We start from the raw sequence: 25,315 nt of genomic DNA on the forward strand, positions 1-25,315 counted from the left end.
TGGTTTCGTCAAATATTATTACTACGCATGCACCTTGGGGGTCAGATTTCATGTTTCCGGTCAACATGGCTCGGAGTCTGCGAAGGGGGCATCTGGTCGATGACAAGGCTTTAAATACTCTTTCCACCGTAGATTTCGAAGCACATTTTAAAGCAAAAAAATATAAAAATAGATCTAAATTTTACTTGGTCGAGAGATTGATTGGCCAGAGAAGATCGAAGAATGAGGTATGAATTGTTCGTACACAGAAGATACCAAAATATTATAGTTGAAGTTTTTTTTATAAACAATCTGAATGTATTTTTAACAATTTCAGGACTTTGACTACCTCGTGAAATGGAAGAATTGGCCTCCACGGACCAGTACACGAGAACCTTCAGCTCATTTGAGTGGGCAACTTATCAGGTACGAGATTAAGTTTGTTTTCGGGAAGTGTAAGAGATAATCATCCCTGCACGCAGCTTGGGTCCATACTAGGCCTGGGTTCCACACAAAGCTTATGCTTTCTTTTAATAAATAATTTCATAGGACCTTATACTTTAGCTCCTGTCTCCGTGGAAAGGGTACAGAGTGTGTCAACTTCGTTTCTGCAAGGCATCCTATCTATCCTTAGGTCGAACGCAATCAAAGTTAATTATTCCTCTGAGTTGAGAGTGGATCATGATATTGTTAGATATGTTATTAGAAGAAAAGGTGAAAAAGCACACGCTGGAGTTAGCATTTTGTATAAAAAGGACGATTTTTCTCGCCTAGAACTACCTCAATATTGGTGGTATTATTTAAATGAACTTAGAGAAGGAATAGCAGTTGACTTTCCTATTAAGTTAAAAACTGTTCTCACTTATTTAAAACATAGGCACGCTATGCATGCAAGAGTTACTTTTTCAGATGGGTGGATTAATCGAAACATTGTAAGTGATGTCTACATTATTACAAAAGGAAAGAGTATTAATGCGGAAAAGAACGAAAATGTCGAATTAACTCACGCATAGGTATTTTGTGGTCGATTGTGTGTGTTGTGCGAATAACTGTAATGAAAAATAAACTGTATTGGTGCCACGGATACCTGTTAGTACAAAATGCTGACTGCAGACTGCAGAATGCAGAGTGCAGACCGGATACAAAATGTAGACTGCAGACTGCAGAGTGGGTACAAAATGCAGACTGAGAATTTGAAGTGTTTTTTCGTCTGGTATGTGATAAACTACATCTTACAACTTACTGAGCATCACGCAATCGCTTTTCTGCGATCAGCTTCCACGATTATTTGCACTATTGTGGAATATTCCTGGCCTGTTTCTTGAACAAAATCGTTCTTAATATAATTTCAAGCCTTCATATAGAGTCCTCTCACTTTGCGCGCGAGTTGTTTGGTGTGATGTCTGTACAGATTTTACCAACTTAATAAAAGTAGATATAGATGTAAATGAGATGTTACTATTGAATATTTAACACTTTTTAAGCGCTGTGTGTTTATTTTGTTGAAAAAAATGCGAACCGAGACCAAAACTGTTCCTTCGACTTGATATGTTTTCAACGTTCAGGGGTGTACACACACTGATTTCACATATGTGCCTTATATTATTATTGACTTACACGAGGAACCGGCGAATTTTAATAGGGGAAAGCGAAGCGTTGCTTTCGTGACTGGCCATTTGTTTACTTTTCTGGTGGTTCATCTCTCATCTGTTTAGTGACTACGCAAATAATAATATGTGAAAATCAGATTAGATGAAGGACTGAAATTCTATTAAGAACGACTGCGGCCGCTTTGTAAAAAACCAAATGCAATGGCCGCTTTGTTAAAAAAAAAAGATACCGAGAAACGGGAAAGGAATATTTCACAATAATGCAAGTGATCGTGAAAGATGAGGGTTACTAATATTTGGCTGCTAGAGCAACATTTGATGCCTGAATATGCCCACGAAGTCCACTCTCCGCCCCACAAACACACGCACACCAACAAAAAGGACACTGTCTGCCTAATGACCTCTGCCCATCCCACCTCCAGCCCACATAACCTTTTTTTCCAATCCCCATCACGACGAATGCACAAGTTTTCTTAACACATAGCTGCCCAAAAATAAAAGAAATGTTTTCCATAAGTCTTGAAAGTTCACATAAACCGAATTCAACTTTACCTACATTTAACAAGTCCAAGAAATCAATACAAACTTAAGCCATAACATGAATGAGCTGGCTCTAAGAGCCCTTTGATTCCTGAAGACTGTTAGCAATTTTTAACGCGTCGCCGCCGTTTGGATTGTACGATATTTTTAATTATTTGATTTCGCACTCCACCGATTACGATAAGTAGGGACTCGCCGCCAATAAGTCATTTGAAGATTATCGACTTTTCGAGGATGGTTACGTGGAATCTTTACTAATTTCTCATTTGAAACAAGAGGGAATTCATGTATACGTAGCCAATGTGCGCCCTTTTATGAAAGTAAAAACGGACGAGGGAAAGGAATACTATCGTCGCATACCCAGTGCAGCGGACACAGGGTGTTGTGCATTGGAGTTCGGGGAGTGTCAACTACTGGTAGGAATCGACAACACAAGTTGATTCAACAACGTTTAATGTTATCGTCTGACTATCATACAAGTGCGGTGAAAACTAAGGGCCTGTTTACATGGAGGTGGGGGACCCCAGGTAGGTGGGGTAACCCGCCTTTCCATATAATTTCATATTTTATTTTGATCACGTTTTCATGATAGGTGGGGTGACCCGCCTAGGCGGGTTGCCCGGTCTGCCAGGTAGGGTAACCCTGTCAGCCGGGGTGACAGTTTGCCACGTAAACGTGTCAAGGTGGGGTAACCCGCCTAGCCGGGGTTGCATTCATGGCAAAAAGCTCAAAAGTGAAACATATATGTTTTAAATCTTCGTACATTTCCTGGCCGTCTCATGGCAGAAATCACCAGAAACCGCAACGGACACACAAGGAGTGTAAAATGTTCACATTTCAGAATATTTACCGTTGTAAATCGACCATATTTGGTTTCCCAAACTATTCCGTATAACGTATTAAGTCAACGGTTCCTCGCAAAGCCAACAGCGCGTAACACAACGCGTGATGCTTTCATGAATAAATACATGTGTCAGAGAATTAATCTTTCGTCTTTTCCGAGATGTGAACTTGAGACGCCTGTGCTCGAACTCCTTAATTGCAAGCGCAACAACAACCTCAAGGAACCTCACCCCAGCACCCCGGGGTTGTAAGATTGCATGTAAACGCGTTTATTTCTCGACCACGGCTAGGCGGGTTACCTCACCTACCTGGGGACCCCCACCTCCATGTAAACAGGCCCTAAAAAGGGGAGATTGCAATGTACAAGATTAAAAGTAGGCTGAGGCTAATTACAAAACAAGCGAAATCGAAAAGAAAAAGGAAACTAAATAAAATAGGCTGGAACTTACGTCTGATCTTGTCTATACGGGCTTAGAGAAACTGCAAAGTTACGTAACTGGAACAATCTTAAGAAACTCTGATTTATCTCCGTCGATCTCCTAACTACAACTGACTCGATACTTTAGGGGCGTACCACTATAAGGGTATAGTTCATGTGTACAATTGTAAACAGGTTTATCAGAAATGTTAGCCAAGTAGGTAATTCAAATTGTGAACAATAGTACAACAGGAAAATTGGGGCGTAAACTCGACGACGAAACAAGACAGAAATTTTTTTCGACTTTAAATCAAAACAAGGTGATTACGTAATCAAAGTCTTCTTTGAATGTTTATTACAACTACGATTTCTGGTTTACTGTTGAGGGCTATTAAACGATAAAAATAGAAATATATCTTGTCTAAAAACACTTGAAGGGTTTCTTACATGGACGTTAGAAAATGAATGGAAATAATATATTAGCATAGCCATTCAGTAAACATTATAATAAGCCGGTTGATCATTTCTTATTCCTTTTGGCGGTCGGTCCTATCTTACTGGTAGAATTTTGGTCACCTTTTCCTTCTTATGGGACATGGAGACAGATGTTTTTGTGTAAACTGCGATTTGCGACTAGATATCGGTATATTTCCGTTATGTTGCTAAAAGATGTTTAATTACTAAGAAAATGACTTTACCTTATAAAAATTGATCCCGAACTGGATTTTCCTGGAAATAACCTTCCTTATACTTTGACCTCTTTAATATTCTCGTTTTTAGGCTAAATCCATGTCGAATTCCCAGTCAGGATGATAGTCCTTAAATTTTAATGTAGCACGTTCGACACCCCTTTTTCTTAGAGATATCTTAGGGTGTAAGCAACTAGTACTTTTCATCTTCCGCACTGAATTTTATACGAATAGCACGTAGCTCTTTTAGGGGCGGTACATTGGGTACGCCCTTTTTTCTGTTTATTCTGATGTTATGTAACAGTCCTCGAGGACTATTTTCTATCAGGATATCTCCTCAACTATGATTTTTATTCTGTTAGTAAGTTTATTATAATTTTTACATTGTCAATCTTCTTTTTGTTTTGCCCGAACTTAACCGTAAGACTAAGAAATTTAGAGTGGAAAATCGTTTTGTAAAGCGTAAACATCGCGAAGGTATCTATTTAGTATGCGAACTCCGCTCTGCATAGCTTAGCGTGATTCGCTAGTCAAGTGTAAATTGTATATAAGCGGTGAACCACACTTTCCTTGAGAGATTTGAGCTAGTTGCAGTTCTATTAACGTGCGTGGTACAGGAGAATAAAGAAAGAGACAACAGAACAATGAGTGTTAGGGTTTCACTTCTAACAGGGCAGAGGTGCAAACCGGGGCAGCGTCCTTCAAGCTAAATGTAAATGTAAAGGTGGTCGAGAGCAGTGAGAAGAATAGAACCAAATCAACACACACTATTTCCTGTGTCATTAACAACTTCTTCCCCTTCTTCTTTGTCACTCTCCTCAATTTCTTTCTCAGAGCTCACACTTTGGCCATCATATGCTCTGTTTTCAAACTTCAAACCTTGAAGATCAGGAAATGCAGGCGACTGGCCTTCGGAAAACATCGAGTGGAGTTGAAGACACGGTCCTGGAGAAGACGCAAGTTGTTCATACGAAGAGTTGGGTGGAGCCATGTCGTCACAGATGATTCTGTTCAGTTCCTTTGTTTTGTCATTTAGTTCGATTCTAGCTCGTCTGTTCTTCCACTTGCATACCAGTAGGCCAATGACAGCCAATAACACAAAAACAACACAGAGCACAATGATGACAGCAACAGGAAAGTTACTTTGTTTATCTAATTCAAAGGATAAAGAGGGAAACTATTATCAATTTACAAGTTCAAACAAACTACACTTAAAGTAGACCGTATGATATGAACAGCACGTAATAGAACAAGTCCCTTTGTTTATCTGGAAAGGTATACACAAGTAAATAACAAACAAGACATAGAATGTTCCAAAAATTTAAATAAAGGAAAAAGAAGAGAGAAGGGGGGGGGGGCGCTAGTGTTACGGTATAATCTAACCGACAGAAAAACACTTCAAATCTCACAAACTCAACTACTTTTTTAAACAGCGAGTAATGTTCTTAACAAGGAGCGACTCCTAAAAGCAGTAAAATACTTGAAAAATAGTGACTCTCTCTCTCTCTATAACTTTCAAAACATTCGTCGCTCCGACAACAACTATTACTACTACATAAGTGAGTCTTTATACATATTTACAAAGTGTTCTGGAACATTCCAGAAGCTTACATAAGAACTGTTTTAGAAGTATTACATAATAAATGCGTGACTTAATGAAATCTTCTGGAAAGTTCTATGGTATGCAATTCAGGATGAATCAGCAGTCTGGAAATTACTGGAAGTTTTACATTTACAATTATTACTCATAACACTATCATCTTGTCGTTTTACTTCACGCGTCAAATGGGTCCCGCATTACTGTTTGAGCAACGGGTAAAAGTAGGGTGATTTGCAATTGACCACCAATCCAACAAGAAAAAGAACCAATGTTTGAACAGCAAGTTCATATAGCGCCACGTTGACTGTTTGGTGTACCCAAGTGATAGATAGTTGAAGACTTCGCTACACTAGGCTCAAAAACAGTTATTAATTTTCTAACTTACCAGCCACTATCAAAGTTGTAGCTGAATGGCTCGCTCCAAAACTGTTCGATGCTGTACATTCATAGACACCGCTATCACGATGCATCACGTCTCGGATAACAAGTACCTTGCCATCGTTGTTAAAGTTGGCCCGTGGTATACTGGTGTCTCCATCTTTACTCCACGTAACAGAAGGTTGTGGATCTCCGCTGGCCTCACACGTCAACTCTGCCTTTTCACCAACAATTATGGTTGTCTTTTCTGGTAGTTCCTTGATCACTGGCTTATCTGCCATGATTATATTATAAAGCATCCCGTTTTCAATTCAAAACACCTAAAACAGCAATACTCTGACACCAAGGAAGGTTCTTTAAGGTTACACGAGCAAGCTACAGACGTTTCGTACATCCTCACTGCCACGAAGGAAAAGGTTGATTTTACATACTTAGCCTATCATTGAAAATTCTGAGTCTGAGGAATCGATTGCTCATGGTGACTCAGAATATTTTCTTTGTCCCACGCTCGTGACAAGACGAAAAACGTCCTTCTCTATTCTTTACCGAGCTAAAAAGATATCATCTCTCTTATTCTATCAATCTAACATCATACCTGATTTCCTTTACTTACGAAACTGTTAAATATCATTGATAGTGAAAGCCACAGAACCACTAAAATAAATAAACACAAAATGGAACGGTACCTTTAGTTTTCAGCGCTATGAAACTGCTTGAGGTATACAGCGTCTGCAAAGACAGCCCATAAAAATGTCGTAAGCGAAATTCCTTGAGCAAAATGGATTCAAACATTATGCACAAAAAATAAGGAACTCCTCCCCTTCTGAAGATAAACCCATTGTATGTTCTTTGTGACCGGTAAAATAATATGATGTATTAATGAAAGCAGCCCATGCACAATAAGACATCATGTCGTACTTTCCTTTAGCATTTCGTCTCTAAACAGTCTACATCAATGACCTGAGATAAGCACTTTGGAGAGTAGAAAATAGTCTGGGATTGCCTTGTTTTTCTTTTACATCACTCTGTGAGCGGTCCGGAAAACTCACGCCACTTTCTCGACCAATCACATCTAAAACTAAAAGCAATCGTCGTGGCCGCTAGTGTTTTCCCGAGCATTACGCAGGTCGTATTGAATTTGAACTCTCTTGACTCTCAAGCTATTTTTCTCACTTCTGATTGGTCGCTGTGATTGCTTTGGATTTAGTTTTACGACATTCAATCGAAAAGCGCTCTATTTTCAAAGACGTTCTTCCCTAATTATAAATAGTAGTTCGCATGGTGATTTACAACTTTGGGACTTGGAAACTTGGGAACTTGAGCGAGAGGGGGGGCGTGACAAAGACGTAATCTGGAGTAGAAGCAGCAAGAAGTAAATTACTACATTCAAAATAGATTGTGCTTTGAGGTAACAAATGCGTCGTTCATCTTGGAAGGAGACAAATCAGTTGATCAAAATACCTCTGTGACAAAAGCTCTGAGAAACACTCTGTAATTCGTATTTGGGTGCAATGGTTTGTTGTAATAATACTCCTCGCCATTACTTCTCTTTTTCCTTATTTTACTGTTTGATTGGACTCCATCTCCTACAGTAAATTCTTGGTGATTGTTAAGATCATTTCCTCCAAACTGGAAAGTGACATAGGCTGCAGGCACTGGAGATTTGTGAGCTTCTTCATAAGTCATCAGTTCTTGTGTTGTAAAATCCGCTGGTGGCTTTACGACACCGTTGTAGCCAGAGCGATATGTAATCACGATGACTTGAAAAAAACTGTAATACCAAAATTCTTTTTTTAAGCTGTCATATTAAGAAGATCTCAAAATTGGTTTCACTGAAAACCCGAAATTACATTTATAATTGATGCCAATAATCTTCTAAATTTTAAAAACACAGAAAGAGACAAACACGAACTAAGAGGCTATTAACTGCAGAAAATATTACAAATCAATTGGAAGTTATTAAGAAGATTATAAGGAGAACACTCCTACAAGTCTTTAAAATTATGTGAGCTACTATAACTGCGGCATCCAAAAGCTACGATAATTTACATAGAGCTTATACTTAGTGTTGATGAATTTTTTCTTTATGGTTGAGGTTCATCGACTAACGCTATTGGAGATTAAACACAGTTGAGAACCAGCCTTAAAACGCTTTCCACAGTTGAGAACCAGCCTTAAAACGCTTTCCTGTAAGTATCCAAGATTTCGAGCATTTGTTGAAAGAGAGAATTAAAACTTGCTCAACATACCTTACATTTTCCATAAAATTTGGGAGTGTTACTTTTGCTGTGATTCCTCCGTCACTAGAGAATTCTGCTGGGGAAGGCTTTTTATGAGACCAAACTTCATCTGTGAAAGGAAACGAAACGTCCATTGGAGAGGAAATTCATGCATGAAGAATTTCTTGGACAAAGTAATCAGTTTCTATCTTACTATACATGAAATCTATCACGTGGGATTTAAAATGCGCTCAATAAGTCCAATTAACCAGAGCGAACAAAAATATTTCTGCGAGAAGCAGATAGAATCAAGCAATTGAAATAGCACTCTGTAGACACAAAAGTACGACATTTAAGTAGCTCCTCGTTTCAACATTTAATGTGAATTTCAAGCATTTCTTCACTCTTTTCCCCTTTAATGTAGAATCCATTATTTTCTGCCAAAGGACAAAACTTAGTTAATGTTGTAACATGTGCTGCGAAGCACACTCTGCAGGTGGAAAATAAGGCAAAAATGAGACTTTCTAGAAAACAATCGTATTTCACATCAAAATATTTTTCTTCTTTCACTCACCTAAAGTCTGGATCACTAAAGGTTCGCTGTAAGGCCCAGGTCCCGCTACAGTGAAGGCTCTAACCGACACTTCATACCTTGAGCAGATTGAGAGACTGGACAACAAAATCTCTGTTTTAGTTGTGTTGAATGTCGAATTAAACGAAGCGTCAACCGAGGAGCAACTTTCTTTCAACAGAAGTCTCACTTGATATATTTTAATGAACCCATTTGCAACCTCTCTGGGCAAAACATCCCAGGTTATCTGATATTCTGTGCGCCCAATTTCGATAGACAATACATTTTCTGGTCCACGGCTGGGCACTAGTAAAGAGAGCGAAAAAAAAACACTTAGCAAGCAAGTACAGATTGAAACCAGAATTGAAAATGAGCTAGTATTCCAGTATCGGTGCACAAACGGATCATTGTTTACTTTGGCGCGCATGAAAACGTTTGAAATCGTTCTTCAACCAATGTACAAGCTTTAAATGTTTATCTTTCTGCCACTATTTCACACAGCAATCTCTTCACATTGCTAAAGCCAGAACAATTTGAACGTTCTCAGTAGCTTCATTTCATTTCACAAATCTTTCAATTTTGGACAGTCCAAATATTATGTTTAACTTCTTTCTATACAGGATTCCACCATGATGCTTGATCACTAACAAAATTCATGTATTGAGCATTAACAAAATCATTACTTTTTCCCTGATGCTGAACATACCGTACTCTTTGGTTTTCACAGAAAAAGAGCCATTTTGTCCCGGTTTGATAGTTACAGCTGTGATATAGAAATGATACGTAACTCCGCCCAGGACATCTACCAAGTAACTGAACGCGTCTCCTCCAACACTTTGCTTTGTTTCACCATCTTTGTTTGCATAGGACAGAGTGTAATTTCTAATGATTCCATTAGCTTCTGCTGGCTTGCTCCAAGTCAAGTTTAATCTTGGACCATGCATCTTATTCGGGGCAACTTCCTTATAGGCAAACGAAAGAGGAGCACTCGGCGCTATTAAGAAAAAAAATAAGGGATCAATATTAGTATCTGGGCAACTGCCCACCTACCCCTCCCCTAACTCGACAACAGTCAATTGACAAAAGTTAAGCTTAATGTTGGGTTAGGGTAGGGGTAGGGGTAGGGGTAGGGGTAGGGGTAGGGGTAGGGGTAGGGGTAGGGGTAGGGGTAGGGGTAGGGGTAGGGGTAGGGTAGGGGTAGGGGTAGGGGTAGGGGTAGGGGTAGGGGTAGGGGTAGGGGTAGGGGTAGGGTAGGGGTAGGGGTAGGGGTAGGGGTAGGGTAGGGGTAGGGGTAGGGGTAGGGGTAGGGGTAGGGGTAGGGGTAGGGGTAGGGGTAGGGGTAGGGGTAGGGGTAGGGGTAGGGGTAGGGTAGGGGTAGTGGTAGGGGTAGGGGTAGGGGTAGGGGTAGGGGTAGGGGTAGGGGTAGGGGTAGGGGTAGGGGTAGGGGTAGGGGTAGGGGTAGGGGTAGGGGTAGGGGTAGGGGTAGGGGTAGGGGTAGGTGGGCAGTTGCCCAGATACTGATATTGATCCAAAATAAGTATGGGAAGTAAAAAGAATTTATTTGCATGCACCATAACGCTCATTTTCCTCATCACCTTGCATTTCCTTCAACTATGACGCAAAAAGGGTATTTCAATTTTTGAACCTCGAAGATCTGACACCAATGAGACCAAACAGAGCAATATTTCGTCTGTTATATTTTGGTGATAGACTTAGTTTCTCCTGTGAATCCTTCAAATAGGAAACACTCAAAAAGTTAAGAAAAAAAAGCCTTACATGGATTTTAGCCTCGCTATGTACACCTATATCATGAAATACCACCTTCGTAAGATTAGAGGATATATGGCGTTTCTTCTTATTCTTAGCTATGTGCCATGAAGTCGACAAAAACCTGAATCTAAAACTACTGAAACTACAAGAAGCATTTAAAGGTGATCTGTCTAAAAAAAAAGGCATCCAAAGAAATCCGTTTTCAAAGATCGTACACTTGAAACATTACTCAAATTCAATCTGTATGTGGCCACTTACCATCTTCGTTTGTTCTCTCGACCTCAACGGGACTTTTTGGTCCATCACCAACAGAAGTGAAGGCCAACACTTGAAATTCATATTCTGTGTACTTGTCAAGCCCAGTGAAATCTTTTCTTAATGATGCTCCACTGTTAATAGTTATGGCTGTTGCAGATCCTAAAAAGCTTCTTCTTTTGTAAAACAATTTAAAACCTTTGATTATTCCATGTATTGCGTTTTCTGGTGGGGGCTTCCATAACACGGTAATACTGGTAGAAGAACTTGCCGTCACAGACACGTCAACCGGAGCTTTAGATGGAGCTTCAATTCAATAATGGAAAAAGAAAGGATTTAGCAACCAAAGACATATAAAATACGAACTTGATGTTTTTCCTGAGTGTAAACTAGAATCTGTTACCTGTTCAAAGGAAGCTTTTCGACTTTAAAGAGAATTGTAAAAGAGAGCAGACCCCCTTTTCCTGGTCTAGAAAACCAAGGTTCATGGAGGAGTTAGAAATGAGATAATTTTGGTTTTATCGACTGAGTTGAAAATGTAAATTGGTCACCGTAAAAAGTTTCAAAGCTGACGTTTCAAGCGTCAGCCCTTCGTCAGGGCGAAATATATACGAATGTAAATCTGACGAAGGGCTAACGCTCGAAAGGTCAGCTTTAAAACTCTTAACGGTGACCAATTTACATCATCATTCAGTTGATAAAACCTGATGATTTTCATGTCATACTCTTCCACCGACGCAGCACCACAGTTTTTTTTAAATCCTACCCCATTTATAAATATGAAATAGTTTGTCCCGCCATAATCTATTAATATAATAATTAAAGAAACTGAAAATCTTATTAATCTCAATTTTTGTTACTTAACCGAATGATTCATTATGGAAAAATATTTCTACATTCTGTCTAAAACTGGCTTTTAATTTCTAACCGTCTTCCTTTGTTCTCTCTACATGAGGGGAACTCTTCGGTCCATCACCAACAGAAGTGAAGGCCAACACTTGAAACTCGTACTCTGTGTACTTATCAAGGCCAGTGATATCCTCTGCATGGATCGTCCCATTAGAAATAGTAATTATGTTTGACGACCCCGTAGAACCTTTCTTCTTGTAAAACAGTTTAAATCCCGTGACGATTCCATGTCTAGAGTCTACTGGTGGTAACTGCCAGGAAGCTGTAATACTGGTAGAGGAGCTCACAGTCACTGAGAAATTTCTTGGAGGCTTTGAGGGCACTGAAAAATGAAACAAGAAGGCGCCGAAAAAGGCTTAATAAGTTTAAGCACTGAACACCTGCAGTGGGGAACGAATGAACGAAGTAACAAAAGAAGGGTGGACGAACAAGCGTACGAATTAAATAAAACAGAGACAATTTTATCACGACAAATAATGACTTTCATTGGCGACGTATATTGCTGAGCGACTCATTAACAGAGGAAGAATAACTGAGCTTTATTTTTTAAAAAACATCATACAAAAAGGCGCCACATGCAACACTGGGTCTTAAAGTAGAATCAGTAAACCCACGATTTAACAAACATCGATCCATGGAACCCTATGCACGAATGCTTTCTTATCTCCAAAGTTCAGTGACATAGACACAACGCGAAGGTAATTTGTGCCTTACAGCACGGTAACAAGAAATGCATAGCAATTAGATATCAGTTTAGAAAATAAGTTTGAAAATAACTCCGTGGCCATTTTATGAACATTAGTAGGTCTTCATAGAATCACTTCTTACCATCTTCTTTTGTTCTCGTAATCTCTGAGGAACTCTTTGGTCCATCACCAACAGAAGTGAAGGCCAACACTTGACATTCGTATTCCGTGTACTTAGCAAGCCCAGTGATATCCTTAACACTGCTTGTTCCATTGTTGACAGTTATTATAGTTGGTGGTTCGTCAGAGCTTTTTCTTTTGTAGAACAATTTAAATCCTGTGATGATTCCATTTCTGGAGTCTGATGGTGGTAACTGCCAGAATGCTGTTATACTAGTGGAAGAGCTTGCGTTCATGGTGAAGTTACCTGGAGATCCCGAAGGAACTGCGATAAGGAAAAGGAAAAAGTTTCAGCATATATGCGGTCTATCGATAAAAGACCCAAATATGAACGTAATATTGCTCATTCTCTTCTCTGAGTTCCTACCATCTTCCTTTGTTCTCAAAACAATGACATGGCTCTTGGGTCCATCCCCAACATATGTATATGCCAGGACTTGAAATTCATATTCTGTGTATTTATCGAGTCCAGTGATGTCTTTGCTCTTGACTGTCCCATTCGTGAAATTCAGAATGACTGGTATTGTTGCAGGTCCTTTCTTTTTGTACGATAATTTAAATCCTATGATGATTCCATGTCTGGATTCAACAACAGGCAGCTTCCACGATGCCGCAACACTCGTGGACGAGCTTACAGTCACGCTGAAGTCACTTGGAGGTTGGGATGGAACTGAAAGTAGAATAGTTGCTCATTGTTAACTTTATTTCCACTTAACAAAGTATGAGGTTTATTAAAATAGAAAAACCTTTTAATAAAGAATACCTTTATGGTGTTTTCTGGGTAAGTGTCAGTCTATAACTAAAGAACTGTAATCAAGCAACACTCGTTAGCTGACTTGATGTTTATGGATTAAAACTAATTACAACGTGCTGACAGCCATGGCCTCGTTATTCCTTAGCTGATGTGATGCCATCGAACCGCAAAGACTCGGAGACTTGCTATTCATTTGCTTATAATTTTTACAGTAGTTTAGGGCCTCACTGAAACCTATTCTACAATTTTGAAATGTTATTAAAAGAAAACATGAAATTTGTTAAGACCGATAAACAAGAGGAATAATCCTACCATCTTCCATTGTCCTCTCGACAGCAACAGCACTCCTTGGTCCATCACCCGTAGAAGTGAACGCTAACACTTGAAATTCATATTCGGAGTATTTATCAAGCCCGGTCACATGTTTAAAACGAATTTGTCCGTTGCTCATAGTTAAAGCGGCCGGTAATCCTGCTGAGCCTCTCTTCTTGAAGAATAATTTGAATCCTGTGATGACTCCATTTCTGGAGTCTACTGGTGGTAACTGCCAAGATGCTGTGATACTGGTAGAGTTGCTCGCCGTCACTGAGAAGTTACTTGGGGCTTTCGAAGGAACTGAAGTTAAACGAAGAAGTCCTTATGTAACCTAATTAGATTCACACCACAAATTATGATTCTTCGTGCAATATTATCATTACTGATTATTCATCAGAAAAAGATTTAGCCCCAATGTTATGTTAAAGTTGGTTATTCTAGCAACATAAGTGTTGTAAGTAACGTTAGCTAGGTTACCATTGTAGATAGGATTACTTTTATAGCTAAATCCTTATTAGTTTACATTTCTTACCGTCCTCCATCGTTCTCGCGACTTCAGCCGAACTCTTTGGTCCATCACCAGCTGAAGTAAAGGCCAACACTTGGAATTCATATTCTGTGTACTTGTCTAATCCAGTGACATCTACTGTACCAATCGACTCATTCCTAATGGTTAAAGTGTTTGGTAACCCGCTGGAGCCTGTCTTTTTGTAGTACAATTTGAATCCTAGGACAATTCCATGCCTGGATTGAACTGAAGGTAGCTTCCAGGATGCTGTAACACTCGTCGACGAGCTAACGGTCACACTGAAGTTTCTTGGAGGCTGGGATGGAACTGAAATTAAAAAGCTATTTGGATAACTTCATATCATCCTAACAAAGTATAAATTTTTTTGGAAAGTTAAGCCTTTAAAATAAAGATTACATCTTTGGTGTTTTCTAGGTAAGTGTCAGTCGATAAAGAACTGTAATTAAGCAACACTCGGTAAGTTAATTAGTGATTATGGATGAAAAGTTAGTTACAACTAGCTGACAGTGCTACGGTTCAAGAAATGAAAGAGGGTTGGTCATATAATTCTGTTAACATTTTGAGGATTGTTTAGGTTGAACTTAATATGTAAATTTGTTAAAACCAATAGGCAGGAGGAATAACGCTACCATCTTCCATTGTCCTCTCGACAGCAACAGCACTCCTTGGTCCATCACCCGTAGAAGTGAACGCTAACACTTGAAATTCATATTCGGAGTATTTGTCAAGCCCAGTCACATGTTTAAAACGAATTTGTCCGTTGCTCATAGTTAAAGCGGCTGGTAATCCTGCTGAGCCTCTCTTTTTGAAGAACAATTTAAATCCTGTGATGACTCCATTTCTAGAGTCTACTGGTGGTAACTGCCAAGATGCTGTAATACTGGTAGAGTTACTCGCCGTCACTGAGAAGTTACTTGGAGCTTTCGAAGGAACTGCAATTAAACGAAGAAGTCCTTATGTAACCTAATTAGATTCACACCACAAATTATGATCCTTCGTGCAATATTATAATTACTGGTAATTCATCAAAAAGAAAAATTTAGCTCCAATGTTTTGTTAAAGTTGGTTATTCTAGTAACATAAGTGTTGTGGATAACGTTAGCTAGGTAAACATTTTAGATAGGATTACTTTTATAGCTAAATTCTTATTGGTTTACATTTCTTACCGTCTTCCTTCGTTCTCGCGACTTCAGCCGAACTCTTTGGTCCATCACCAGCTGAAGTAAAGGCCAACACTTGGAATTCATATTCTGTGTACTTGTCTAATCCAGTGAACTCTACTGCACCCACCGACTCATTCCTAATGGTTAAAGTGTTTGGTAACCCGCTGGAGCCTGTTTTTTTGTAGTACAATTTGAATCCTAGGACAATTCCATGCCTGGATTCAACAGAAGGTAGCTTCCAGGATGCTGTAACACTCGTGGACGAGCTTACGGTCACACTGAAGTTTCTTGGAGGTTGGGATGGAACTGAAATTAAAAAGCTACCTCGATAACTAAATTTTTTTTTTTGGAAAGTAAAGCCTTTATGATAAAGATTACACTCCACTGTTATGCTGAAGTTGATAAGGAAATGGTAAGGCAATGTAACCAAAAATAATTTTTGTAGCTAAGTGGGCAAATAAATTTAAGTATCATCAGACACCCTGGTAACCATAGTCCGTCCTTATTAGCTCCTATTTCTTACCATCTTCCTTCGTTCCTGCGACTTTTGCCAAACTTATTGCTCCATCACCAACAGAAGTGAAGGCCAACACTTGAAATTCATACTGTGTGTACTTGTCTAGTCCAATGACATCCTTGGTCCGAATCGTCTCATTTCCAATAGTTAAAGTATTTAGTAACCCGGTGGAGCCTCTCTTTTTGTAATACAATTTAAATCCTCGGACAACTCCATTTCTGGAGTCCTCTGGTGGTAACTGCCAGGATGCTTTAATACTGGTAGAAGAGATTACATCCACAGTAAAATTGTTTGGAGGTTTCGATGGAACTGCAATAAAATATTAAAATTAATTTGTGCTAGGCATAATTAGTTACATTTAAGAAAGCCTACGATAGCTAAACATACTCGATCCAAGCAAAAGGTCATGAGATCTAAATATCTTCAATGACTAAAAAAAAACCAATACGGGCCAGCGAGGGCTTTCTTCCACAGCATCAGTATTTTTTTTTATATCTATATCCATAAAAAAAAAGCTGTCTGCAAAGAGGAAATTCCAAGTGTATATAAGAGGTTAAATACTAGTTAATTTCTTACCATCTTCTTTTGTTCTTTCAATCCTTGAAGAACTCTTTGGTCCATCACCAACAGAAGTAAAGGCCAATACTTGAAGTTCATATTCCGTGTACTTAACAAGCCCAGTGATATCTTTAGCACTGGTTGTTCCATTGTTGATAGTTATTATGGTTGCTGGTTCTCCAGAGCTTTTTCTTTTGTAGAACAATTTAAATCCTATGATGATTCCATTTCTGAAGTCTGCTAATGGTAACTGCCAGAATGCTGTTACACTAGTCGAAGAGCTTGCAGTCACAGTGAAGTTACCAGGTGATCCCGAAGGAACTGCAATGTAGGAAATAACAGTCACCAGGATTAATTGTATGAACGATCATGTTCTTTGATTGGCCAAATTTTGTATCTTTTGACTTTGATTTATCACATACCATCTTCTTTGGTTCTCTTCACCTTAACAGGGGTCTTTGGGCCATCCCCATCAGATGTAAAAGCCAAGATTTGAAATTCATATTCTGTGTACTTATCAAGTCCCAGAACATTTTGACTTAGCGTTGATCCGCTGTTGATAGGCAAGGTGGTTTCTAGCCCTGCTGAACTTTTTTCTTTATAGAACAGTTTAAACCCTGTAATGCTTCTTCCATGTCTCGCTAGTACTGGTGGTAACTGCCAGGAAGCTGCAATGCTAGTAGAAGAGCTTGCAGTCAAATTGAAGTCTGTCGGTGGTTGCGATGGAACTGAAATAAACAACATCAGTTGTGTGTTTTAATTTTTAGCTGATTACTGATTTATTTGTATGTAAATATTCCATCATAGAAAAAGCATTGGATGTCCCAGTCTGGGGGTCATTAGGAGTAGGGACTGTGTATATACATCAGATATACATTCTTTATAACCTGAGTGAGAAGATGCTCTGCACAGCACGAGAAGATTACGTTCCCATGGACACCTTCTGGGTTCCAGAATCTTCAATGCTATAATCCCAGCATATCATTGGGAGCACGATCAACAATAACTCTAAACACAACTTTATTTGGCAAAGGATCTCAGCGTAGTAAATGAGATATTTAAAGATCAACAGACATTAAATCTTCATTGGTCAGCTTTTAATCTGTTACAACCATTCTCACTCGATCAAGGATCAATTAATCTGTATTGGAGAACACTCTTCACGCATTGCCTTTAGCTCCTTAGCTCCTTATGCTTTCATAAATAATTAGTTATTGTGACTTAAATTTTGTCGCAGCAAAGCAAATAAATACCTTTAGTTAGAAGAATTCCATAAACTTCCACCATCAGAGCCTTGAAACTATAATAGGCCGTCGGCTGAAAACGAATAAACTTTGCACTCGCAAATTCCCGTAGATTGTTTTTTATGATGTCTCTTTGATTTGAGTTTCCTGGAAAGACCTGTAATTGTACAAAATGCAACATCATTGTATGAAAATTTTCTTAATTAATCTACTGCATCATTTATTACCAAAAGTATCAGCTCTTCCTGAACTTTGACTTTCAGGTGGGAAGTAGTGAAATGAATGAACAAAGACTTTCCGTATAAGTACATGTCTCTAATGCCTAATGCTCTTTTGTTGGAAAACTACTAAAAAAAGTTTATGTGACTGTGTATCAGAAGTTGAAATAGTATTTCTGCTGAAACTATTCAGGGAGGAGGTTTATGTAACACACACTCAAAGGAAAAGTTGGTGTTCATATCCACATCAAATGTTTTTAAATTTCTCCTGGATTTTTGAGAAAACAGGTAAGTTGCATTGTTAAATTAAGATGTAATGATTGATAACTCTGGATGACTTGGACCTCTTAACATCTATACAATCTTGGAAGTGAATTGTCTTTACATCTATGTACCATCCACACACAGTTTTGTTTTTACACAAAAGAACAATGCATGTTCCAGTATTAGTTTGAAAGCATTATTTGTCATGCGATGGCACAATTAAATTTGTCACACTGATAGTGCTGTGTGCACTTGTATATCAATAAAAAAGAGTCCTGAAAACTGTTCATAGAAAGAGAATCGAATCTGAATGTTGATAAGCTGAACGCCTCTATTTCCTACGACTCAAAACAATCGATTGAGTGTGCCTGGTTGGCATTTTCAATATGTACAAACACACACATGACCTTTATGTAAACCTACCTTGTCAATATTGTTTTCTTTATAGGTGAAAAACGTGATGCCATCCAACGATAAGAGAATCTTGTAATTTGTTGTCCACTCATTGATACCATTAGCTCCTTGGGTAGCAACAGCACAGATAATGTACTCATACAGCAGGTCAACTTGTAAGAAGTCAGCAGGATTGGTCGTAGTCTTGGGTGCCCAACCTCGATTATTTCCATGCAGTCGACCATAAGAAGGTTGATATCTACTATCGTAATATGATGAGGCTGTGAAGCTGCTGTCAGGAATTGCACCACCAGTGGCCAGACCAATGGCCTCCATTTTGCAAACTGCAAGATAATAATTTAAAACAAGCAGCCTTCACATTTTTACACAAATTATGTAAATAATTAAAGTGAATTAAGAATTAAGCACTTTTTGTCGCATCTACGGATAAATTCACCTCAACTTAATTTAAAGTAACAGTTTTATGTCAATGGTTGCCTGTTTCATGAATAGAGGCTGCACACACACAAAGCATTTTCTCTCTCCTTGAGAAAAAATCACTTATGCTCAAGCTTATCAAGCCTCTTTTTCCTCTTTTTAAGTTAAGGAAGATAGTAAATAGTTGACAAACCTTAGAAAAGATCCATACGTATAAACACAATTCAAAAGATGGACAGAGATTTCTACGATTTGATTGGTTAAGTGATTCATAATTATAACGTTACATCTACTGCACTTTGCAGTTAATATAACCTTTACTTTCCCCTTCTTTCCCATGCAAAATAAAATGGCTGCTAGCAGTTAACTTCAAGGTTTGACCCCTTTATTTTTAGTGGAATATTCCTCTGAAGTGAGAGTTAACAGCATTGCAGAAACAAATGAAAATTCAAAAAATATTTGTACAGGATACAGCACGCACTCGGAAGTTAAGCATGGAACTTAAATCCTGAGGCAATTTCAAAGATGCCAAACATGACCATACTTTTACTAGCAATAGGAAAACAAATGGCAAGCTCACACAATAGTCTGCTGATTTCAAATTTCTTGGACTAAGTGAGCTTGTATGTGTACAGGTATGATGCCAGACTGCAGCCCATGTCCTAAATCCCACGTTTTCACACTGTGATTGAGAAGCACAGCATTGGGTGATGTTGCCCATCAAGAAATGCAATGTTGATGAAAATGATGAAATGCAATGTCGATGAATTTGAATATATTATGCATTTTGGTCAATTGCTTAACCTTAAGGGAACAGAACGTGTACAGGATCACAGCATAAGAGCATTACGCAAAATGAAAGTATTGATCACCGAAGTCTCTGATTTTCAGTACTAAAATTAAAGTGGATATGTGATATCTACGGTTCAACAGAGAGTAAAGAGTGTTGATTATCAAATTCTCCAATGGTCAACTTTAAAATTATTTCAATACCATTCTCACTCAGCCAAGGCTAAAGCAACATTTGGGAATATTGAACGTGCCATCATAGCACTGTACAATTACCCAATCTTTGCTTCCAGAAATAATAAGTTATTGTGACCTCAATGTTTTCTCAGAGGGAGACAAAAATGAAAGCAAATAAATACCTTTGGTTGGAACTATTCCATAAACTTCCACTCTCAGGGCCTTCCAACTATAATATGCTGTTGGCAGAAAACGGATAAACTTTGCACTTGAAAATTCCTTTAGACTGTTCTTTGTGATGCTATTTTGATCTGAGTTTCCGGGAAAAACCTGTAGTTTGTTGTAAAAATGCAACATTATTGTATCAAAATTTTCTTAATTGATATACTGCATCATAAACTACATAAAGTATAAGGTACTCCATAACCAACGACTTTGAATTGGCAAATAGCCAAATGAATGAACCACAAACCATAGTGTTCTGTACAAGTACGTCTCTAAAATCTAATGCGATTAAAGGACCGGTTCATAAGTCCAGAAGTCTTATCATTATTAGACTTATTAACAACTCAATGCTGACAGTGTATCGTATTTACCTATATGTATCATTCATTACATTTTTTTTAAAAAAAGGAAAGAACGATGCACGCTTTGAGTAACCGTTTGTAGTTCACTTGAAAAAGAAGTGAACCGGAATGTTGACAAACTAAACACCTCTTTTTTGTCCCACATCTTGACTCCAAAAATTGATTGAGTGTTTCAGATGATTATTTTACCTTTTTTAAAATATGTTCAAACATATCCAGGATCTTCACATAAACCTACCTTTTCATTATTGTTTTCTTTATAGGTGAAAAACGTGGTACCATCCAATGATAACTGAATCTTATAGTCTGTTGTCCACTCATTGATACCATTAGCTCCTTGAGTAGCAACAGCACAAATAGCATACTTGTGCAGCAGGTCAATTTTTAAGAAGTCTGCAGGATTGGTCGTAGTCTTGGGTGCCCAACCTCGATTATTTCCATTGAGTCGAGCATAAGAAGGTTTATATCTATTATCGTAATATGATGTGGCTGTGAAGCTGATGTCAGGGATTGTACCATCAGTGGCCAGACCAATGGCCTCTGTTGTACAATCTGAAAGATAATTTTAAATCAGCCCTTTTCATAATAAATGCATCATTAAACAATTTCAGTGATTGATCAGGTACCATACGTAACTTCAGACTATAACATCTATAGCACCTCAACTTTATTAAAGGGTATTGCTGTATGTTCAGGTGCCTAATTCATGAGGAGAGGCTGACTGCTGAGCCTCTCATTACCCAACACTATTAATTGAATGATGTTCATGAACACACAAAAACTGAAATTTCCTCTCCTTAGGACAAGTTTACTTGTGCTCAAGTGTATACAAGCTTATCACTTCTTCATTAAAGAAGACGGTAAATAGTTGATGAAGCTTATAGAAGATTGATGTTTGGCTAAAATTATCTTAAATATAATACTGTTCCAACTGACTTAGTACAAATCTGCTAAATGCAAACCATTCTTTTGAATTATCTCTTCAGCTAGCAAAGTGTAGCACTTTCAAATATTCTTTTGCCGTCCGTACGGTACAAGAATAAAACAAGACGGATAAGTTTCTAAAGGAACTGTGGTGCTGTGTTGATGGGAAATTATAACAGGGTAATTTAATATAATCAACTGGGTTGATAACGTAAATTAGCCACCATAAATAGTTTCAAAGCTGCCGTTTCCAGCATTAGCCCTTCGTCAGAGCGACTGCCGCAGGGCTAAGGTAGTTTTTAAAAGTTTACGAAAGGACTCAAGTCTCTTTAACTTGGTATCTTAGTTATGAACATTTTACAGTGTATAATAAGATAAATAGATATTTTAAATTAGAATCGATTTCTTCTCAAGGTGAAACGTCATAGGGCCAACCTCTGTTTCTTTGTTTTCAAGATGAATTTTATTTGTTTTCATTATTGTATCTTGAATAAAACATTATGCTATGTTATGTTAAGGTTTGTAAAAACACATTTTAAAAGCTGGACGGATATTATCAAGTATTCCAAATGGTTGATTAAGCGATTCCTAATTATGTTGATATTTCTACCGTCATTGGCAGCGAATCCAGTCCTTGCTATGTCCTTCTTGTCATGCAAAACAAAAGGGCTGTCTGCAGTTAGTTTTAAAGTTTAACTGACTTTTGATGAGAAATTCTTTGAAGTGAGAATATATAAACAGTATTGCCAAAACAAATATACATCAGATATAAATTCTATAGATCCCGAATGTAAAGATGCTTTACATGGCACGAGAAAAACAATTTTATTAGAATGGAAACCAACTTGGTTCCAGAATACACAAGCTATATCACAAATCCCAACATATTATAAGGAGCATGGACAACACTTAAGAGCGCTTGTCTGTAAAAATTAAACATATCGCGGCAAGGGTGGAAAATTCGATTTCTTTCTTATTTTAATGTTAGATAGGCTAGGCTATAACTGAAATCACTGGATACTTTTTTTGGCGAAATATCTTTTTATTTCAGAAAAAATATAAATAACGAAATTCCGTTGAAATCGTCATTTTTAGCAGCAAATGATTGCACAAGTTTGAGGGCTTCGCGTGCAAAAACGAATCACTATCTCGTCTTTTAAACACTCAAATCATCTTTTTCGATCTCATAAGACCTCACAAAATGATTTTCGTAAACATTGCGCTCTTCTTTGTGCTTAAAATAATTTAATTTCGAAAGCATGCATTTCTCTTCAGTAAAAATACTTCGTGAATAAAATTAATTTTCACCATGTGCTAAACCTTCAAATGGATTAAGCTTTTGGTGGTTGAATTTCGAAACGATGTTCTCAATATAACTGTAAAAATTTGTTTAGGCAAATGATTGAGAGCGATACAAAAGCTTTTCAAAGTCCGTTAAAATGCAGTTATTTGACCTAGCTCCAGTCGCGAGTCACACATATTTTAATATGTTTCAACCAATATGAGGCCGAAAAATATACATAGAAACATATTTCCAAATGCTCTAACCTCATTTACCGCAGAAGACCGATCCAGAGACCATTTTAGTGTGATTCTCTTGTCGTTCGTCGTATTTAGGTCTGTATAAATGATAACGTCCGATGAAACCACCAAGGTTTCCAGGCGCATGAAAGTAAAGGAACAATTTCCGTTTCACGCTTTCGATCTCTAGTGTTGTAACAACAAACTCCGCCGATAAGCGACTTGAACGAACAACAACCTTCCATTTTTTGTGTAACCAAGTTGACCGTGTAAATTGGTCTACTCGTGAAAAACAAAGTCCGAAGCCCCGCCTGTAAGCAAACAATAGGCATCGTGTAATTACCATAAACCAGGTTTTGTTTACTTAGGCTTACTACTTTTAGCAGGTACTAAATTTAGCTTTTAAATGAGTATTAGCCAAAGGCCCTATCTCCGTGACTTACATGTAAGAGATTTCGATGTTCACAAGAACAAAAAATCTGAGCAGCAGAGTGACGTCTTTTTGCTCTCCCCTTCCCCTACCCCCTAAAAAATAACTTTCCATTGTATGATTTGCATTGCGTGACGACTCTCCGTATACAACACTACGTTGACTGCAACATGTGTAGTGGTAAGTACTAAAACAAGGAACGACCTAAAACCACCTAAAACCACCTAAAACCACCTAAAACCACCTACAACCATCTACAACCACCTCAAAAATTTCAACAACCATATACATCATGGCGTCATACATAGGCGCTCGTATATATGGAAGTTTTTGTAATCATGATTCAAAGCATTTTCCATCTTAAGAGTCAGCGCCAACGCACTCTACGATTGTTATTCGAGGGTTGTCGATTCATTTATTTGCATTCATTAATGAGGTCGGATTTTCTTCCCAGAAAAGGGCTATTGTGTTTATATGATAAACAAAATAATACACGGTTGCTTGTAGATATGGAATTTCTCTTCTCGTGTTCAACTCGACATCTCACTCGTTCACTGCGCTCACTCGTGAGCTATCGAGTTAAACACTCGAAGATTAATTCCATATCTACGCGCGCCCATGTATTATTCCCTATTTATTATTTTTTGTAACTTGTTAGTTCACTTTGTAAAGTTCTTTAAGTCTTTTGCTGAGGGAATATAAAATAATTAGCATTCTATCGCATTTCATTTAGTGAGATGGTTGATTATACATGGGACCAGGGAGAGAAAGATTTCAGGGGGAGGTAGAGGTTTCGTTCGATTCTCCTATTTCGTGTACGTGAAATGTGTTGTTTCGCCTTATTTGAGACATTTATGCCTTGTTTTAGATGGTTTTAGATAGTTTGCGAGTGGTTGTAGATGTTTTTGAGGTGGTTGTAGGTGGTTGTTGAAATTTTTGAGGTGGTTGTAGATGGTTGTAGGTGATTTTAGGTGGTTTTAGGTCGTTCCTTGTTTTAGCACTTACGCATGTGTAGTGCTACTTTTAAAAGCATCGATCAGATCTACTGCACCACAAACCGAACAACACTCACAGTCAAATGAACCGCTGGATAAGATGCCACAGTGCAGAAAGATGTCAAACGTTTCACAACGAAGGTTGGTGACAGTTCGCAGATTGACAGGCAGTTTCATCGGACGTTATAAATACGACGAGCGACTAGATAACCACAGTAAAATGGTCTTTGGATGTTTCTTCTACGGCAAATGAGGTTAGAGAATTTGGAAATGTGTACCCATGTATATTTTCCGGCCTCATATGGGTTGAAACATATTAAAATATGTGTGTGACTCGCGACTGGAATGTTGACCGCGAAAGGTCAAATAACTGCATTTTAACGGACTTTGAAAAGCTTTTGTATCGCTCTCGATCATTTGCCCAAAGAAATTTTTACAGTAATATTGAGAACATCTTTTCGCAATTCTACCGCCAAAAGCTTAATCCATTTGAAGGTTTAGCACATGCTGAAAATTACCTTTACTCACAAAGTACTTTTACTGAAGAGAAATGTTTGCTTCGAAATCGAATTTTTCACCCTTGCCGCGAAATTTAGAATTTGTCTGATTTTTCAGACAAGCGCTCTTAATCTATGCACAACTTCGTTTGGCAAAAGCAAAACTTGAGGGATCTCCTTGTGGTTAATGTGGTATTCAAGGTTCAAAAGAAAATATTAGGGTTCTGCAGAAATTTTAATTTGATTCACAAATTCTCAAATGGTCAGCTCAAAAACTATTTTGAAACCATTCTTGCTCAACCAAGGCTTAATCGCTTTTGGAGAATATTGAACTTTCTCTTTACATCTAGCTCTT

The 25,315-nt window shown here is 38.1% G+C and overlaps 2 protein-coding genes and 1 pseudogene across 7 annotated transcripts in view; 2 read left to right on the plus strand and 1 right to left on the minus strand.

The window, feature by feature from the left end:
- The window catches only part of LOC136277215 (uncharacterized), a 32,110-nt pseudogene extending 27,290 nt beyond the window's left edge, over positions 1 to 4,820 (plus strand).
- LOC131799865 (uncharacterized) lies at positions 66 to 1,694 on the plus strand. Its single transcript, XM_066159370.1, has 4 exons — positions 66 to 227; positions 317 to 434; positions 544 to 911; positions 1,545 to 1,694. Exons 1-4 carry the CDS (start codon positions 66 to 68, stop codon positions 1,692 to 1,694), a joined length of 798 nt encoding a protein of 265 aa, XP_066015467.1.
- The window catches only part of LOC131799884 (protein sidekick-1), a 28,801-nt gene continuing 6,836 nt past the window's right edge, over positions 3,351 to 25,315 (minus strand). For 5 of the 6 annotated variants that reach the window (XM_066159482.1, XM_066159486.1, XM_066159485.1 and 2 more), the window contains 22 exons: positions 20,832 to 21,145; positions 20,189 to 20,336; positions 18,633 to 18,946; positions 17,737 to 17,884; positions 16,906 to 17,211; positions 16,502 to 16,804; positions 15,932 to 16,234; positions 15,412 to 15,714; positions 14,875 to 15,177; positions 14,249 to 14,551; positions 13,714 to 14,016; positions 13,015 to 13,317; positions 12,610 to 12,912; positions 11,801 to 12,103; positions 10,876 to 11,178; positions 9,554 to 9,841; positions 8,851 to 9,153; positions 8,307 to 8,406; positions 7,519 to 7,828; positions 6,744 to 6,786; positions 6,065 to 6,331; positions 3,351 to 5,231 (listed from right to left, as the gene is read on the minus strand). In XM_066159482.1, coding sequence (XP_066015579.1) covers positions 4,837 to 5,231; positions 6,065 to 6,331; positions 6,744 to 6,786; positions 7,519 to 7,828; positions 8,307 to 8,406; positions 8,851 to 9,153; positions 9,554 to 9,841; positions 10,876 to 11,178; positions 11,801 to 12,103; positions 12,610 to 12,912; positions 13,015 to 13,317; positions 13,714 to 14,016; positions 14,249 to 14,551; positions 14,875 to 15,177; positions 15,412 to 15,714; positions 15,932 to 16,234; positions 16,502 to 16,804; positions 16,906 to 17,211; positions 17,737 to 17,884; positions 18,633 to 18,946; positions 20,189 to 20,336; positions 20,832 to 21,145 — 5,966 coding nt within the window. In that variant the 3' untranslated portion in view covers positions 3,351 to 4,836. Of the gene's footprint in view, positions 5,232 to 6,064; positions 6,332 to 6,743; positions 6,787 to 7,518; positions 7,829 to 8,306; positions 8,407 to 8,850; positions 9,154 to 9,553; positions 9,842 to 10,875; positions 11,179 to 11,800; positions 12,104 to 12,609; positions 12,913 to 13,014; positions 13,318 to 13,713; positions 14,017 to 14,248; positions 14,552 to 14,874; positions 15,178 to 15,411; positions 15,715 to 15,931; positions 16,235 to 16,501; positions 16,805 to 16,905; positions 17,212 to 17,736; positions 17,885 to 18,632; positions 18,947 to 20,188; positions 20,337 to 20,831; positions 21,146 to 25,315 lie in introns of those variants that run through there. The other variant, XM_066159488.1, reaches the window with a different exon arrangement.

Source organism: Pocillopora verrucosa, chromosome 12 (genome assembly GCF_036669915.1).
Source record: "Pocillopora verrucosa isolate sample1 chromosome 12, ASM3666991v2, whole genome shotgun sequence".
Taxonomy (NCBI): Eukaryota; Metazoa; Cnidaria; class Anthozoa; order Scleractinia; family Pocilloporidae; genus Pocillopora; species Pocillopora verrucosa.

Coding starts and splice junctions, on each gene's coding strand:
- LOC131799865 (XM_066159370.1), top strand. CDS start 66: ATGGCTCGGAGTCTGCGAAGGGGGCATCTGGTCGATGACAAGGCTTTA. Junction 228..316: donor AGAGAAGATCGAAGAATGAG/GTATGAATTGTT, acceptor TAACAATTTCAG/GACTTTGACTACCTCGTGAA. Junction 912..1,544: donor GGTGGATTAATCGAAACATT/GTAAGTGATGTC, acceptor TTCAACGTTCAG/GGGTGTACACACACTGATTT.